General features: G+C 45.4%; 3 protein-coding genes across 4 annotated transcripts; 2 read left to right on the top strand and 1 right to left on the bottom strand.

The window, feature by feature from the left end:
- Positions 1 to 1,051: 1,051 nt before the first annotated feature.
- Positions 1,052 to 7,637, top strand: LOC123191198 (zinc finger protein zpr1). 2 transcript variants are annotated; one of them, XM_044603990.1, is made up of 16 exons: positions 1,054 to 1,387; positions 1,526 to 1,570; positions 1,668 to 1,708; positions 1,795 to 1,876; positions 3,423 to 3,467; positions 3,558 to 3,614; positions 3,715 to 3,774; positions 3,861 to 3,988; positions 4,651 to 4,915; positions 4,995 to 5,061; positions 5,208 to 5,278; positions 5,394 to 5,483; positions 5,903 to 6,011; positions 6,474 to 6,565; positions 7,075 to 7,180; positions 7,336 to 7,637. In XM_044603990.1, exons 1-16 carry the CDS (start codon positions 1,256 to 1,258, stop codon positions 7,437 to 7,439), a joined length of 1,494 nt encoding a protein of 497 aa, XP_044459925.1. In that variant the 5' UTR covers positions 1,054 to 1,255; the 3' UTR covers positions 7,440 to 7,637. The 2 variants fall into 2 exon arrangements, with proteins under 2 accessions (XP_044459924.1, XP_044459925.1); XM_044603989.1 differs by having other exon boundaries at positions 1,052 to 1,387; positions 3,423 to 3,614.
- Positions 7,638 to 8,723: 1,086 nt separating this feature from the next.
- LOC123191197 (RNA demethylase ALKBH9B) lies at positions 8,724 to 10,206 on the bottom strand. Its single transcript, XM_044603988.1, has 2 exons — positions 9,906 to 10,206; positions 8,724 to 9,791 (listed from the first exon to the last, which is right to left on the bottom strand). The coding sequence occupies exons 1-2, from the start codon at positions 10,120 to 10,122 to the stop codon at positions 8,977 to 8,979; spliced, it is 1,032 nt and encodes a 343-aa protein (XP_044459923.1). The 5' UTR covers positions 10,123 to 10,206; the 3' UTR covers positions 8,724 to 8,976.
- Positions 10,207 to 12,789: 2,583 nt separating this feature from the next.
- LOC123191195 (uncharacterized) lies at positions 12,790 to 18,011 on the top strand. Its single transcript, XM_044603987.1, has 3 exons — positions 12,790 to 13,415; positions 14,683 to 14,912; positions 17,150 to 18,011. Exons 1-3 carry the CDS (start codon positions 12,854 to 12,856, stop codon positions 17,771 to 17,773), a joined length of 1,416 nt encoding a protein of 471 aa, XP_044459922.1. The 5' UTR covers positions 12,790 to 12,853; the 3' UTR covers positions 17,774 to 18,011.
- The last annotated feature ends 180 nt before the right edge of the window (positions 18,012 to 18,191 follow it).

Raw genomic sequence — 18,191 nt, 5'->3', positions numbered from 1 at the left:
CGCTCGCGGAAGCAAAACCGTGACTCTCGCGAAAGAAAAAAACAGAAAAAACGTTTTTTTGTTTCCGAAAGGCACGGCCGTGACTCTCGCGGAAGCAAAACCGTGACTCTCGCGAAAGAAAAAAAACAGAAAACGCGTTTTTTTTCGTTACCGAAAGGCACGGCCGTGACTCTCGCGAAAGCACAACCGTGCCGCTCGCGGAAGCAAAACCGTGACTCTCGCGAAAGAAAAAAAACAGAAAAAACGTTTTTTTGTTTCCGAAAGGCATGGCCGTGACTCTCGCGGAAGCAAAACCATGACTCGCGAAAGAAAAAAAAAATCAGAAAACCCGTATTTTTTCCCTTTCTGAAAGGCACGGCCGTGAGTCTCGCGAAAGCACAAACCGTGTCTCTCGCAGAAGCAAAACCGTGACTCTCGCGAAAGAAAAAAAAACAGAAAATGCGTTTTGTTTTTCCCTTTCCGAGAGGCACGGCCGTGACTCTCGCGAAAGCACAACCGTGCCGCTCGCGGAAGCAAAACTGTGACTCTCACGAAAGAAAAAAAAACAGAAAACGTGTTTTTCTTTCGTTTCCGAAAGGCACGGCCGTGACTCTCGCTAAAGCATAACCGTGCCTCTCGCGGGAAAAAACCGTGACTTTCGTAAAAGAAAGAAACAAGAAAACGCGTTTTTTTCGCGCAAAATATTTTTTTTCAAAATTATTTTTGATCGAAAAGCTAAGGAAAACTGGGGAAAAACCAAAACGTTGAAATAACCAAAAAAACCGTTTAAAACCGAAAACGCGTGCGGAAAAGTATAGAAAAACAAAATCCGAAGGAAGCGTCCAAAGCATGATACGTGACGAGTGGGTGAGAGCGCGCCAAGTGGTGCTGATCGTTGCGAGGCTCCGAAAGGAGCGCTCGTTAACTAGTTGCTCTCGGTGTTTGATGGCAGGATGGATCCTGCACAATTTGGGCCTGGATTACCAAAAGCTTTCGACCCATATTAGTCCAGCCCATCTTTCCGCAGTCCACTTGTTTCGAGAGACTTCTACTTGCACTGGATTTGGGTCGGCTTCTTCCCCAGCCCAACTACCCAATCCTTCTCCCCCACAGCGACCAAAACCTGCTCCGAGGGTTCGCGCCGCCGCCGCCGCCGCCGCTCACACCCTCCTGCCGCCGCCCGTGCCGGTGGTCTCCGCCGACCAGCGAGCTTTCGAAAGCCCCATACCCCCGCGAGAGCCCAGCCCGCACGGACCTCCCCGCCCCACGCCACGCCATGGCGAGCTCCGGCGAGGACAGGGGCGTGGTGGTGGACATCCGCTCCGCGGCGGAGTCGGCGGGCGACGACGGCGCGCGCGACGCGCCGCTCCACGTCGTCGAGTCCCTCTGCATGCGCTGCGGCGAGAACGTGAGAAGCCTCTCCACCCTTTTTTCCCCTCGCTTTGCTCTCTGCTCTCTGCACCGTGTTCCAAGGCCGGTCCATCGTGCCGGAGGTTCCTCATGGGCTGGCTGACGTTTGTCAATTGTGATTTGCTGTGGTTATCAGGGCACGACGAGGATACTGCTGACTCTAATCCCGCACTTCCGGGAGGTGAGCTACAGCTACTACTCTTCTCTCTGTGTCTGTGGACAAAGCTGGCTGTTCTGATTTGGGATATGCGTTGAAATTTCCCTCTGTGAATCTGCAGGTTGTTCTGATGGCCTTCGAGTGCCCGCATTGCAGCGAAAGGTAATTCGGCGTCCGTGTCGCGGCACAAGTGTAGAATTGTTTGATTTTTTTGTGTGAAGTCTAATTCTGGTCTACCTGTGTGCTAGGAACAATGAGGTTCAGTTTGCGGGGCAGCTCCAGCCCAAGGGATGCTGCTACACTTTGAAAGTCCCCAAGGGGCAGCCTGAGGTATTTCTTTCTTCTCTTTTCTTTTTGTTCACTGAGATACAGTAGGGTGTAGATTTTGTAAAGAAATTAGTATCTTACAAACTCTATGTATCCAAGGTGGATAAAAGAGAGAACAAAGGAAAATGAACTTAAACAAACAGATTAAGCAACCAGTCAAATAGAGGTTGAACTAAACTACCAAACATGTCCTCACTCAAATGGCGAAGCTGTAGGTTACTTTGAAAGTGAACTTTCCAGCAAGCAAATGAGGGTGGCTGTCCTTGAAAGATGAACCCGCTCCTTTCCTTCCAAATATTCCAGGAGGCGCATGGTACGTTCGTACTATGTCCACAAAACAAAGCCCAACAAAGTGCTGAGAAGCAGAACCGAGGTATGGGGCAATTGGCCTGTGAAGGTCCCAATGAATGCGTAGAAATACCACACAAAATCACAGCCAGAAATCCGATCATGAGTTTCCAGGACGTTAGTAGGATATAAATCACACTTGCGACCCTGAATCAAGCTGCCACTGTCAATGGAGCATCATACCCCTCGTGTTCAGGTGGAGCAGCCACCTTCACTTTTATTAAACAGTTAGATTTCCAAATGCTTCTCAGGACTAGGTCTGATGGTACTCTTTCAAACAAAAATCTGTAGAACCTGTCCACCCAAAAATAGTGAGAGGTCCCCAAGCAAATGTTCTAGTATCATTCTGATCCAGCGCGTGGATAACAGAGTCACGTATAGCTGGATAACGAGCGGAAGCTCTCCTCATATGCTTGAACTGAAAGGGGCAAAGCTAAGAGAGAATGTAAGTGCGCAGTAACTAAGAATTCTTGAACTGTGGCATCTTGATTGAGGGCGAAAAAAATAGGCAGTTAAACTTGCCAGCCAGTATCTCTCGGTTGGACCAAAAATCTTTCCTAAGCAAGATAGAAGCTCCATCACTTGGGATATAGTGACTAATACTGTGGTTAATATCTTAACCAATAACATTCCTCCACCAAGATAAACCTGAGCATGATGGGCACCAGGTTCATAAAGCAACCAGATCAACTTTACCCACGCCACATTCTCAATTTCTCATTGCAGAAAATTTGTGAAGTTTGTTTAAGAGCATCGCTTCTTTGATAGATGCACATACTTGTCTATTCCAACCACAAAACATGATCTTGTTTGATAGATTGTAACATCAGTTTTCTGGTGACTCCTCCAAATGATTGAAATGTTGCATTGTTTTAATGTTACAACTTGCACCTGAAAAGTTGTTTCCTGTTGTACGTATTTCATATGTTCTTCACTGCAACGCGTCCCAGTTCACCAGTTAATTGCCACCACATTTATGGTAATGGATTATATAGGCTCACTGTATTATTCATTATTATCTGTGTATATCTTGCGCTGGTACCTTTTTTTACTTGTGATGTGTTATTATTGTCTATATTACTGAACCACCTTCTTCCATACCTCACTGCACTAACAGATGTGAACCTCACTTCACATTTAAATCCATATGCATTTGGCTTCCTATCCATATTCATGTCACTGACAAGCTGTTTTGGCACAGGTACTGAACCGCCAAGTTGTGAAATCTGATTCAGCAACTATTAAGGTAATGCTGATCCATGCACTTGTTAATGCATTTGTGCTATACACATATTCACTGTGTTTTATGTTCTTTTACACTTTGACTTATATGCAGATTCCAGAACTAGACTTTGAGATCCCTCCAGAAGCTCAACGTGGAACACTTTCAACAGTACGCGTCATCGTTTTCTGTATATAATTCTGGGGAGATGGTTCCTTCTAAATTATTTTCTTTTATTGTTAGTTTACTTAGTTTTTTTGTCATGTATTAGGTGGAAGGGAGCATTATGCGAGCTGTTAGTGAGTTGCAAGCACTTCAGGATGAAAGAAAGGTGAAACTTGTGGCTTGTCTGCTGAGTTTTTGAATTACAATTGAGCCACCTAGTGATACACACTAATTGTCTTTTGGTACCTGCAGAAAGTGGATCCTGAAAAGGCTGAAGCTATTGAACAGTTCTTAGTAAAATTGAGATCTCTTGGATCAGGGGAAGCTGCTTTTACCTTTATTCTTGATGATGCTTCTGGTAACAGCTTCATCGAGAACCCGTGAGTTTTTGTACCTTCAGAGTTCATATTATTTGAGATGAGAATACTTGGATTCTTGAAATTGTTTTGCCATGAAAGAATAGTTCTAACTTCTAAGATATCTGCACTTCAAACTACATTTGTTTCTTCTTTCTCATCAAATAATAGAAACGGTCGTAAAAGTAAAGATAAATACTAATAACAGAAAATTGTGAATGATATCAAAGGAAATATTGTTAAGGCATGTGTGTTTAAAACTGTAAATTTGTATTATTATATATTAATTATGAAATTCAACTAATCCATAAATAAATTATGGGATTTACAAATTATTTATCATTAAATAATTCCTTGATTTTCCCACTGTTTTCTACATTTCCCATGTAGGCACCACATCAACTAAACAAAACATGTGCGACACATGTCAGCCAAAAAATCCGTGTAGTCAACCGAGGGGTGTGGAGTAAGCTGCTTTCATATTTCAGGGTTGCAATTCAAATGATTTTTAGAGTTCAGGGTAGAGAAATGGACTTTTGCAGAGCAGAGTTTCTATCTTCGTTCAGCAATCTGCACAACCTGTAGTAGTTTGAGTGACGGCTTATGGTGCACATAGCTGATAGCTCCACACACGCATTAATTACTTGCAATTGGACATATATTTATCTATCTGCGTATATCAACAGGAATGCACCTTCATCAGATCCTTTGTTATCTTTGAGATTCTATGAGAGGACATATGAACAACAAGCAGCACTCGGTTTTCTTGCTGAACCAACCAAAGAATCTGGAGACTCTTCTCAGGATGCGTCAACAGTGGAAGGAAACTCTGGTGGGCCGCAAAGGATTCCACATGGTTCAGTTGGAGCTGTTGCAGGTCGCCGTGCTATAGCTCAGGGAAACTCTGATGAAATTACTGCAGCGCTGTGTAGATATTCAGCACCAGAAGAGGTACGTCTGTTCAGTCGCCTAAAAATTATAACAATTACTAAGATCTCTTACTTATGCCTTACAAAATTTAATTGGGCAGGTTGATACTTTACCATCAACATGTGCGGCTTGTGCTACTGAGTGTGTCACACGATTCTTTTCTACAAGTATCCTTTCCACCTTAAATTCAATCTCAGAAAGACTGTAGTTTTTGGTTCTGGTAGCTTTGTTTATGTGATCAATCCTACTATATGGAGGTGCAATGCTGCAAGTAATCAGTATTTACTAGTGTCTGATCCTTGACCTTTGGTAGAAATCCCATATTTTCGAGAGGTGATTGTTATGGCTACATCATGTGATGCTTGTGGCTATCGCAACTCAGAGGTCAGTTCCAGCGTCATATTTGATTATTATTTTCCATATAAAAAAGAACTGGATTTACCAGTGTTGTACTTGGCCACACTTCTGAACTAAAAGATGCCACTGTCTCGTTAACCAGTTGAAGCCTGGTGGTGAAATCCCAGCTAAAGGAAAGAAAACAACACTGATTGTGCGAAATGTAAAAGATCTTAGTCGTGATGTCATCAAGGTTAGAAATGTACTCTTTCCCATTCTCTCATTCTCTCTCATGCAAATCTCTTAATTTTCATATATGTGCATTAGATTAATGATTCTACATATGGAATGGGGAACATTAGTGTTACTTCTTTGTGTCTTACCCCTTGTAATTTTCTTCTTCAATTGAGCTGGTAGTTATTTAGTTATGACTCGGCTGTTTTGGACTACCTAACCTGGAGCTTTTAGCGAGTGAATACAGTTTAACTTGGTGATACTTGTGTAATTAAGGAACATGATATGTGTTAGGTTGAATCTTACTACAGTTTCTTCATGCCAAAATGGATGAATAGGCTCCACTATCCATTATTTAGCAAAACCGAAAAGAATGTTCAGACTCGTTGCAATATCTCATATGTAACTTAGTTGATTCAGACCTCTTAATTTTTTCAGTCAGATTCAGCAGCAGTTAGTGTACCTGAACTTGAGTTGGAGCTGTCAAGCGGAACACTGGGTGGCATTGTGACAACAGTTGAAGGTTTAATTGTGAAAATATGCGAGGGTATGTTCGCCATATACTCATGCCTCCTCTGTTTATGGGACCAAAATTGACTGCAAGAGCCATGCTAATTCTAGTCAAAGGTGTGCCTTCCAGTATTTTTTTTTGTAGCTTGTATGAGATGGAAGTATCTCGAAGGTAAGTTGCATAGTTGATTTCCTCGCTAGACGTAGGCCCGTCTCTTCTGCCAACAGCTTAACAGTATATGACTAGGCAGGAATTTATTCGAAATATTGTGGCACATGTATGTTTGTTACTCTCTGCACTTTCAGTTATGCATATACGTTAGATTTAGAGGAAGCTTTTTAAAAAAAATTGAAGTTTGTGGAAGCTTTTGTGTTCCAACAGAGTTTGTGCAACTTATGTCGATATGAAGTACACCAGAATACGATGTGATCGTTAGAATTGTTATGGGTACAAATTTCCTCCTGAAACTCAAATATATGCATCTTTTTGGGCTTACAGCACTGGAGCGAGTTCATGGATTCCAGTTGGGTGACAGCACATATGAATGGAAGAAGAAGAAATGGGATGGTTTCACAGAGAGATTAGCAAAGGTTGGTATTTTTTCCTTTTGATATGTTGAACATTGTCTCTGTAGCAAGGTTCTATTTCACCTAATCTTCAGAATATTATAAAGCACACATCAGTTCTTGCGCAAAGTTATACTCCCTCCGTTCCTAAATAATTGTCTTTCTAGAGATTTCAACAAGTGACTACATACGAAGCAAAATGAGTGAACCTACACTCTAAAACATGTCTACATACATCCGTATGTTGTAGTCCATTTGAGATGGCTAGAAAGACAATTATTTGGGAACGGAGGGAGTACTTGTTAAAGTCTTCGCTGTCTGGCAGCGTTGTTTTCTTGGTAAACATGGAGCAAATCGTTTTTTTCAAATTACTGTCCAGAATTGAATGTAATTATTACTAACATGTGCAAAATAACCTGCTGTTTTGGGTATCCCTTTTCAGCATAGGTGCTGAAGGATACGATGAGTTAATGAGTTAATGATTCCCTTCAATCTGTTACGTACATATTTCAATGTGTATCTGTATATTTCAGCTTCTAAATCTAGAAGAGCCATGGACTCTAATTCTTGATGACGCATTAGCGGCTTCGTTTATTGCTCCAGCGACAGATTCGCTAGAAGATGACAAACAGCTAACAAGTAAGATGACAAACAACTAGCAAGAAATGATATTGCTCGTTGCAAACTCTTTTGTTTTGTTTTTCCTATACTCAATAATTTAGCCATTTGCTTTGAATTGCCGAAAAATGTTTATTAATATTCCAGTACCTGTTTGTCCATGAATTGACTTGCAGTTGAGGAGTATGAGAGGAGCTGGGAGCAAAACGAGGAGCTGGGCTTGAATGACATGGACACGTCCTCTGCGGACATGGCTTACAACACGACGAGCACGTCATAATCGATATTGGTTTAGTCTTCTTGTTGTGCACAATGTTGTAACCTGTAATTTGAAATTTGGTACTCCGTGGTGTATTCAATTTTTATTTTACGAATGAACCTAATCAATAGGTGCTATCGAGATGGTTTCAACTATATAGTTTATTTGTTCACCTTGGCAAAGACGTTGGTTCAATCGTGCAACACTTGTATTCTTGAAGGCTGCAGGTCAACTTATTTTTTTTTTCAGTATAAAAAATATGCTGCAATGAAAATATGTACCGAGTAGAAGTAGCTGAATGGAGAAATGTTCTGATACTACGGCAGTAGCCGAAATCGACATGAGATGATTTGGCAGGCAGCAGATTCCAATGACCTGATTTTCAACATTTTTTTCTTCCAATGCAGCAAATTTTCTCTGTAGTTCAGATTTTGTTTCTCAAGTCCACATGAGATCATTAATTTCCTTTTTGCCTCTACTTGTTGTTTAAGCTTTAGTTCTGCCGACGAAGTGGTAAGAGGATATCTCATTACTGTTTATTACTTTGTTATCCTGATAGAATTGAACACACTACTTTTATAGTCTATCTTAGAAACTTCATGAACCACTGATTGGAGCTGATCATTATACCAGATCAACTAGAGTAATTCGGGTTTCTCTAATGATGATTTACTCTAAGATGAGTCGAGAGATGGTGTCTTTGCTCTGCCGTAAGGTTATCCCAGGTCACTTTAGGGCTCGCGGTCATGGCGGAGGTGGTGCAGTGAGAAGGAGTGGGAGCGACGGTGGTGCGGTGCGGATGGTGTCGGGCATGGACAATTATAAAATAGCGGGCACCAGCTAGGGCAAGCAGGCATCAGAGTGGGTTTCTCCAACGCGCCAGTTTTTAATGCCGACAGGCAGGCGAACGGGTAACCGTTGTGCATGCGGCAAATAGCCATCCCATCGCGTCTAGTCGCACTGCGGGCCGGCATGAATGCGTGGCAACCGGTTGGCATGAGAGAGGACGCGGGCACGGGAGAGGTTTTGAATGGATCCGGGGTGTCCGTTGCGTATGTGGCAAGGTTTGAACGGCCACAAAGCCCCACCCCCTAGGTTTGGACAGATGGGGAGTTGGATGGAAATGTGTTGGGACCGCCCAGTTCAAACAGTTGCAGGCAGTTTGAGGGCTTGTGTTGGAGATGCCGTAATGAACTGAATCAAGAAACACACCTCTTCTTGCTGTTTAAACTTTATTTGCGGAGACAAAACTAAAAAATATGCTGAACATAATGGTAAAAAGAAAATGTATAGTAAATCACCATTAGTATTTAGAAATCGGCGGTCATCTTTGAAATTTCATGAGCCGCAGATTGTAGTCGATCATCAAACCAACGCAATCAGAGTAAATCATCATCATCATCAATGTACTAATATCAAGTTTTCTTTCTTTAACCTATGATGATGAGTGGTAGTAATACATCGGATGAATGGATGAATGTCGTTAATACTACATGAGCTCCAACAAAACTAAAGTACAGTATCTCTCAACTCATCATGTTTCAAACAATCGAATTCTTTATCTCCTTCCCGGCCGTCGTCCGCTGGCCGGCGAGGCACCAAGCGCCGGGAACTCGTCGGTGGAGAGGCTGAAAGAGACGCCGCCCCCGGGGCTCTGTGTCTGTCCCGCCCTGACAGCAGCAGCAGCCTTGTACAGAGGCGCCGCCGGTTGGTGCTGCTGCTGAGGCGCCGCATGCTTCGCCGCCTCGCCATTGCTCTGCTCCCAGGCCGCTCTGTTCGGGGGCGCGCTCGCCGCCGTCATCGCCGGCCGGACCACCGCAGCGGCGAGGCTCTGCAGCAGCGGGTCGGGCCGGAACCCGAACGGGACCTTGGAGGCGTCCATCTTCCTGAACGTGATGGAGATCCTCTTGGCCGGCACGGCGGGGACGCAGTGCTTGGCGACGTCGGCGCCGTTGCCGGCGAGCACGAGGACCGACCCCACGGGGAGCGGGATGGAGGCCGCGGCGGAGAACTCACCGGGGGCGACCACCCTCATGTCCTTCCCGAAGAGGATTGGGGCCTCGGTGAGGAAGGAGGCGGTGCAGAAGGGGCGGAGGAAGTCGTGGTGGTCGACGTGCGGCGGGATGCAGTCGTCGACGTCGTAGACGTTGACGATGCAGCTGTCGGGCACGCAGGAGGGCGGGAGCACGCGCCAGAGCACGAGGCGGCGCGCCATGGCGGCGAGCAGCGGCGGCAGCGGGTCGACGGCCTCGTCCCGCACGATGCCCGGCGGGTTGCCGTCCCGGTCGGCGGCGTAGTTGTAGCAGCAGCCGAACTGGATCGTCGCCCGGCCCTTGCCCCGCATCCACTTGCGCGGCTCCGAGTAGGTCCGCTCTGGAAGAAGAATCGAGGTCGTCAGATCAAGATCGGGCATGGAAGAAGGAGCACGGGAGAATTCATCGGAGGGGTGTTGGAGATGAAGAAGAGGGGGAAGGTTGGGTTGGGTACCTCGGAGGCGGCCGCGGCGGCCCTGGTCCTGGAGGTCGAGGACGCAGGCGACGATCTTGGCCTGCTCGTCGGGGGAGAAGACGTTGGCGTGGAGCTCGAGGCCCTGCAGCACGTTGAGCATGCGGCCGTCCACCCGCTCCATGTGGCGGAAGTCCTTCTTGCGGCGCACCCTCGCCATGCCCTCGTCGGTTAGTAGCGCCGGCGTCGGCGTCGACATCGCGGCGGCTCCGGCGGCGGCAGTGGGAACAGAGCAAGGGGATCTGGGCAGAGGATTTTGACTGGATTGGCGGCTGCGGCTGAGGCAGCTCAGCTTTATACGGAAAGGTGAGGCCACTTCCAAATCGGGGTCGGGTCGGGTGTTTCGCCGAACACGTGTGGCGCGCGTGGGTGGGCGCGGGCGGACGCGTATTCTCGCGTTCCCGCCTTCTACTAGCGCGCGCGTTCGTCAGTCGATTTGCATAACCCCTATTCTATCTGGGCCGGCATCGGGTGGGCTGGCCTCCGCGACGGACGGCCTTTACTTTACACTGCTGAGCCTGCCGAGCTCTCGGGAGCGGGAGCAACTAATTAGGGAGCGCTCCTTTAAAGACTTCCAGCAATTTTTTGGGATAGGCTGAAAGCGCGTTTGTTTTTTATTTTCCCGCATGCGTTTTCGATTTTTTAAGCAGGTTTTTTTTGAACTTTTTGGTTTTCACCTGTCTTTCTTAGCTTCCGCACAAGAAAAAATTTCGAATTTCTTTTCTTGCACGAAAAAACACATTCTTTTCTTCCGCGAGAGTCGCGGTTTTGCTTTCGCGAGAGGCACGCCCATGCCTCTCGAAAACGAAAAAAAATGTGTTTTCTATTTTCTTTCTTCCGTGATAAGCAAGGTTTTGCTTTCACGAGAGAGGCATGGTTATGCTTCTGCGAGAGGCACGACCATGCCTCTCAAAAACGAAAACAACGTGTTTCCTATTTTTTTTATTCCACGAGAGGCAGGCACGGCCGTGTCTCTCGGAAACGGGAAAAAAATACGTTTTTTGTTTTTTGTTTCCTTCCGCGAGAGGCATGGTTATGCTTTCACGAGAGGCACAACCGTGCCTCTTTCGTAAAGGAAAAAAACTTGCTCCCACTTCGGGGTTTTCGTCCGTTTTTTTGTCCGATTTTTTTGAATTTTTTCGTCAAAACCTATCAACACAGAATCTAGTTTTTGAAGATCTCGACGCGGAATCCAACGGTGAAACGGTTCGAGATTTGGATGCATGGTTTAAGAGATAAAAGGTTTTGAATATACGGATATACGAAAAAAGAAAAAAACTCCCAGGTTGCGACAAGTGGGCGCATGCAGTGCGTCACTTGTCGTAACCTGAAAGTTTTCCCTTTTTTATAGATCTGTTTATTCAAAATATTTTATCTCTTAAACCGTGCATCCAAATAGGCAAGCGCCTGTATTTTTTTAGAATAGTAAGCATATTTTTCATTACAGCATATTTTTCTTTCGGAGGCAAATAATAAGGGGCACGGAGGTTCTTGGACAGGACGACGAGTGGAGAAATGGGTCATACTTATGTCGCCAGCCTGTCTGCTGCCGCCGTGGAGATGATAGCTTCTTCTTGGACCAGTCCCTCTTAGTAGACGGAGAGGAGAAACCTGGTTGGATTGAGGTTATTTGGTGGGGAAAGTACTTCCTCCGTTTTTATTTACTCTGCATATTAGAGTTGACTGAAGTTAAACTTCGTAAAATTTGACCAAGTTTATAGAAAACAATATAGACATTTATCATAATAAATTTATACGATGTGAAAGTACATTTAATAATAAATCTAATATTGTTGATTTGTTATTGTATATCTTAATATTTTTGTATATAAATTTGGTCAAAGTTTGTAAAGCTTGACTTTGACCAAAGCTAATATGCAAACTAAATAAAAACGGAGGGAGTATAACACATACCATCTGGAAACTTAGCCTGTCTGTGTTCCTCTGCCATATAATTTTGGTTCTTCATTTTCAGTGTCAATCCCCTTTTGACATTTATAATATGTCGAAGAATAATGTGGGCCGACCGGTGTCATGGGAAATGCACATTGAGAGCCGACCTATCATTGTATGTGGGAATCATCGCTGGTTCAGTGCATGCTCGTCGTGAACCCACACACCGGTGGCCAGACAATGGCGATGGTAATCGAGGAGTCATGAATGCGTCAATATTATATTTCACACGTTTCTCCCTACCGAAAAAAGAGAACGAAGTTTGAACAAACATCCATGACAAGCCACTAGGGGTAGCGAGTGATAATTGATAAAGTAGTAGCAGCACTGACGGTCCATTTTGACATCGGTCTGTGATGAAAAATCGACCTCACTAAGATTGAGGAGGACAATAATACAGACCGACCTAATTTTAACCGGTATGTGTTAACCGTCTTGGATGTCCTGCAGAGGCTTATCACTGACGCGTCTGTGCTGTCCCTCCAGTGATGACCCTCATCATTGACGTGTGGTCATAGGGCAGTTAGTGATGAGTGGTCACTTGTGTTTGGTTTTGTAGTAGTGTTGGGGGCAACAAATCTTATGTAAATTACATAACGATTCAACATGAGTATAGAAGAAAAGAGATATTTTTTCTAGTTTACGAAGTTTGATTTTTGGATAAAACAGGAAAGCACCTGCATCTTTTTTCTTTTCGAGGCAAAAATAAATAAAAAATAAGGGGCACGGATGTTAATAGACGGGCCGGCAAGCGGAGAACTGGGCCGTACTTACTTGTGGAGAAGAATAGGTTCTTCTTGGGCCAGTCCCTCCGAGGAGAGACCGGGCCGGACTGAGCTTGCTTGTTGGGTGGGACCAGTATATACAACCATCCCAGCCCGGCCGCATCGTTGTTGAAACCCTAAGGTGCTAGGTTATTCGCCCCAAAGAAAAAGGAAACCGGAGACGGAGATCGACGGTGCGTGCAAGAGGCGCCGATGGGCGGCAGCGGAGATCAACGGTGGGTGCAAGAGACGCCGATGGGCAGCGGGTCGAATCCAGACTCGGGAGAAGCTCTTCGTCGCTACCGTGGTCTCCTGAGGTGGGAGACCGATTTGCTGCGGAGTGAGGTCAGGTCCCGGGGCCTCGATACGATTGCTGGAAAGAAGGCTTATCTTGAGCGCCATTCTGATGGAAGACAACTGCAAGAGCTGTTGTCCGCCCCTGAGGTCGGGAGTGTGCCTCTGGTGTCTTGGCCTTACCTTGTTCCTCATCATGAGGAGGCCGTGGAGCTACTCTTGCACGAGGCACACAGACTGACCTACCGCATCCAATCTCTGAGGGAACTCGGTGTGCCAATCCCATTGGAGAAGCTCGAATTACTTTTTCGCTTGTCCGGAATGTGTGCGAGCCTCTCCAGAAGAATAAGGACGCATGCATCGCCAACCTCAAGCGAGTCTTCTCAGGATGCTGCAATTTCTCCTTACAAGGAGCGACGTAAGAGCTGGGTGTCGACTTGGGGGAGTCCAGTATTAGGATGCGGCGGCTTCCATGACATAAGTAAGTTAGACTTCGTCCATGTTTTGGTTATCTCAGCTTTCCTTCCTGTTTCTTCCTTAAAATGCTTCATACGCATGCAGAATTGACTAGTGGCTGCAGAGAAAGGAAAATGTATTGAGTAAGCTCAGCAACTAGTGCAACGAGTGAACCATATAAGACAAAGACACATGCTTCAGACATTGCTGCTAGGCATCTATCCAGCACAACAGAACAAGAAAAATACTTCAGACTTGGATGATTTCAGCCATTAGAAAATACAAGCACAAGTTCTTCAGTTAGTTAGCAATAGGAATATCAGCTTTCCGTTAGTTAGCAATAGGAATAGCAATTTTCAGTTAGTAGAAATACAAACAGCAGCAATAAATGTTGTACATACTACATTAGAAAAGTTGTTGTTGTATACGCACTGAATAAAACAACATTGCAGAGAACCATATAAACTTCCATTCCACAAACATGACAAGAGATAATGTACAGATTTATGCAAATAAAAGAACCAAGAAATTGCAGAGAAGCAGCAAACAATGTTGCCATCCTTCCACAGAGCACAGAACACATTTCTTCAGATTTTTTTAAGAGACAACGAGCCACTTGTCATTGAAATTCAGTACCACTTGTCATTCCAAAATTCCAGTTTTTATAGGAAACTTTTAACTCTGGGGAAATTCATTGTAGTAGTTCCCGGGCAATTAGTGCTCATGTCAGAAATTAGAGAAATCCACACCAAATTCCTAGAATTTAAAATGCAACATGTGTGTCAGAGTTACGGACAGATCAATTGATTCTCTAATCCGTTTACCGTAGAGAAAAGGGTATTGCTTGATCATATGTGCATCTCAGAGGACTAGCGAACCGTACCATTCAAACATGGAGACAATAAGTTGTCTAGTAGGAGTAGCTGCTGGAAGGTAGTAACTAATGAAGTAAAGTCTGGATAGTGAAGTTGTGGAGGGCCCATTACGCAGTGCATTTGAAAGAAAATACACCAATGATATGGATGATGGGAAAAGCTATATACATACACAAATACACACTAGTTCACAGTTTCCCAAGTGGACGTTCGGCTTTGAAGTCGGTGAATGTGTAGCACCTGTGTGCTCCTATGTATTTCCTGCTTTTGCTTCCTTTTTCTTTCTTATTAATATGCATTTCTCAGTCAATGCAATCATTTCACTTGCTCATTTTCTTCTTGTATAGTAAGAGATTGTACTTCCCTTTGTTTAGTAGTTTCTACATTTATATAACACTACACACATTGATGTTGCAGCCACACTGTCTCCTATGTATTTTACCCCCTGCGCCCCTCGTATCATCCCATCGTCCGCCTTTGCCACCGAGGCCTTACAGATCTACTCGTTCGAAATCTTTGAGCTGGATGACAGCTTGAAGTGGCCACTCAATATCTATGGTGTGGTCGCTGCTCGAGATGCTGTGGATGGTAACCGCAACCTTCTCTTCTCTCGCTCCACGGCTAACTGCCAATTACTCACTAAAGAGGTATGTATACAACATTTCCCCTTCCTCTTGCATGTGATCTTGTGCATAATACATACATTTATACTAGCAAAGATAGAAAATTAATATGTCGGTTGATATGGCTTTGCTGGTTCTTAAGCTCAGCAGCATTGGTTGATTAGTACAGAAGATAACAAATTCGCTCTATGAGTTAACAATCTAGTGATAATTAGTACAAGGAAATATTACATGAAAAAAATAGTTTCTACTTCTGGTCGAAGTCAAGATGTATTCTGGATCAGTGCAAGCATCTTCAATACTGCACCTTCCAGGCACAATGCAGGCCCTTGTTGATATAGTTGCATGGTCAAAGTTGATTGCAATAGTTTAATGCATATCTCAACAGCATCAATATCATAGGCTTGGTTCTGACACTTGCTCGCCTGATGTAGTTCAAGCAAGAAAATTAATTCAGTAAACAGAAATGAAAACATATTAGGAAGTAGAGGGGCTCGGTGTCAAGCAATGAGTCAATTGCAAGAAACCACCACATTTGTGGCTAGGTTTGCAGAAAACCACCGACTCGTTAATCCGTTGCAAAAAACACTGCAAAATCACTTAAGTCGTTGCAAAAAGCACTGATCGGGTGATTTAGCCTGTTTGATCGCTTTCTGACAAATGGGGCCTGGCTGTTAAGAGCTGACTTGGCAAAACATTGACACACACACCCCCTAGACCTTTTAAAAAGTGCAATCAGCCCCCTCGGTGTGGACAACCTCAGCGCACTGGCCCTGTTGTCCGGTAGGCACGGCGGCGCCCTCGTCGGCATCGGAGACGGGTACGGCCGCGGTAGAGGACAAGGAGGCGGCCAGGGTGTGCGCATTTTCGAGGCGTTGGCCTGCCGGTGCGGCGGCGATCTGGAGCATGTGTCAGGAGCCGAAGCGGAGGAGCGGCAGCCTCCTCTGATGTGGTTGGCGAAGAGAGTGGAGGGGGGGGGGGGGAGGCGACGAGCTCCACCTGCTCGACAAGCCGTTCCCGTCGCCCTCCTGGCGCTCTGGCCGGAGGCCGCTCTGGCGCTGCCACGGCAGAAGCGCTCGCGGCGTTTGCGCCATTGAGAGAGGGCAACGGGTGGGCTTCTGGCGGCGGCGACGGGAGCCAGTGGGGGCGGCGCGGTGACGGGATCCGGCGGCGGGAGCCCGTGGGCGCGGCGATGGGAGCCCGTGGGCGCGGCAACGGGAGCCCGTGGGGGCGGCGCGGCGACGGGAGCCAGTGGGGGCGGCGACGGGAGCCGGTGGGGGCGGTGCGGCGATGGGAGCCGGCGGCGGCGATGGGAGTGGGTGGGGGCGGCGCGGCGACGGGATCCGGCAGCGGCAACGGGAGCCGGTGGGGGTGGCGCGGCGACGGGAGCTGGTGGGAGCTGATTGGAGCAATGGACGGGGATTGGAAGGGAGGGTTTGATTGCTTTTCTTTTTAAGATACATGGGTGTGTATGACATTTGATTGCCAAGTCAGCACCTTACAACTCGGTCCTACCTGTCAGAAAGTGATTAAATGAGCTAAATCACCCGATCAGTGTTTTTTGCAATGACTTAAGTGATTTTGCGGTGTTTTTTGCAACGGATTAACGAGTTGGTGGTTTTCTGCAAACCTAGCCACAAATGTGGTGGTTTCTTGCAATTGACTCGGTTTCATTTAACTATTTGGTCCAACAAGTACTATGCCAATGTGTCTGTCGATCTCCCATTCTACCTTCTAATAACCATGGAAGATATAATCAATTGTAGTGTGGTGAGCAGCAAGAGGAACATTCAAACAATCAATGAGACCATTAATTCCTGGTTCATTCCCCGGGTTCTATGCTGCTAACCATTTGACTTTCCAGTGGACATGGCACCTGGTAAGTCTTGAGCGCAAGCTGTATGATGGTGATGATTACAATAATAAGGCTTGCTAGGTGATGATAATAGTACTCTAATCTGATCCGGTCCTGTCCTCAAGCTAGTGTGGTTCACACTTTTGAGTATTGAGAGTTGAGTGTGTCACTGCATTGTGTGGTGGGCATTGTAGGTCTGTACGCTGTACGTGTACAGCACGGCAGTTGCATTTGTTATTTGTGTACAAAAATGAAGTGTCAATGATGGTTAAGCAATCATATTCGATTCAGATCCAGTGGTTTTTCTTCTCTCTCTCTCTCTCTCTCTCTCTCTCTCCGTGTGTGTATCTCATGGTAAACCATTTCACATGGCATTAGTAATGATAATGATGATTGTTGTTTGCAGGATCCTTTTTTGCACTTGACTGGCCCTTCTCGTGCTATTCTGTCTGAGTATCCGGTTGATTTTGAAGTTGAACTAAGGATAAAAGATGGAAGCGAGTCTCAAGATAAAGCATTGATCAGTTCTACTAACCACCACCATTTTTGTGCTGATACTGCTCTTTTCTTTGGCTGCCTGTGTTCAGCAAAGTTAAACCTCCAGACTGTTGCTAGTGCTGTCCAGGTCACGATATTATCAGTTCGTGTCACTGGAGGGCTGTCTACTTTTGAATTTGGAGGGCAAATTGCGTGTTCATTGTCTACTGCAGGTCGCCAAGTTGTGTTGTTTGATTCTAGTGAAGAATTTTGTGAAGATCTGGAAGGTTACGTTCCATTGGCAAGGAATGTTGTTACGGTGGAATCAAAAGGTTCACTGAGGATCATCATAAAAAGTTACACAGAATCTCATCTTGTTGCTCACCAGGCTGAGTTTGAATTCGATGCCAAGCATTGTCAGATAAGCAGTCAGGAACGTGTTATTGGTGATTCTAAGCTGCAGGTTGTCATTGCTTGGTCCCTACTTGTGAGGGACAAGCTTGACAACATGGCAGCGGGGTATGCCTTCACTTATCCCTCTCTCTGTGGCTAGTTCGACAACTTGGTGGGGTGATCAAACTTAGAACTTTGTTGTCTTGTGTAATCTAACTTGAAGTTGACCTATGTTGTGTTGTGTGATTAAACGTGTCATCAAACTAAGTAGACCTATGCTTTCTTTTGTTCCATTCGTACAACTGTTGCCCTGCTGGGAAGGTACCTTCATTATGTAATATATACTGTGGTTGAGTCGAACTGGCTGGGAAGGTGCCTTTTATTATGTAATACTCCCTTTGTCTGGTTGTCCATTTCTCCGACAAGTATTTTCAAGTGGAGGGAGTATATAATTGTGGTTGAATCAAATTGACGAATGTAGTTTGTTTTGGACAAAGCCGTGACCTTTGCCAAGCTAACAAATGTGGGTCGTCCCGCATGGGCAAACTGGAGCAAAACGTTTCTCATAGTAGAAAAAA

Source organism: Triticum aestivum, chromosome 2A (assembly GCF_018294505.1).
Source record: "Triticum aestivum cultivar Chinese Spring chromosome 2A, IWGSC CS RefSeq v2.1, whole genome shotgun sequence".
In the NCBI taxonomy this organism is placed as follows: Eukaryota; Viridiplantae; Streptophyta; class Magnoliopsida; order Poales; family Poaceae; genus Triticum; species Triticum aestivum.
The sequence above is the reverse complement of the archived record's forward strand: the minus strand, read 5'-3'. Positions and strand labels throughout refer to the sequence as shown.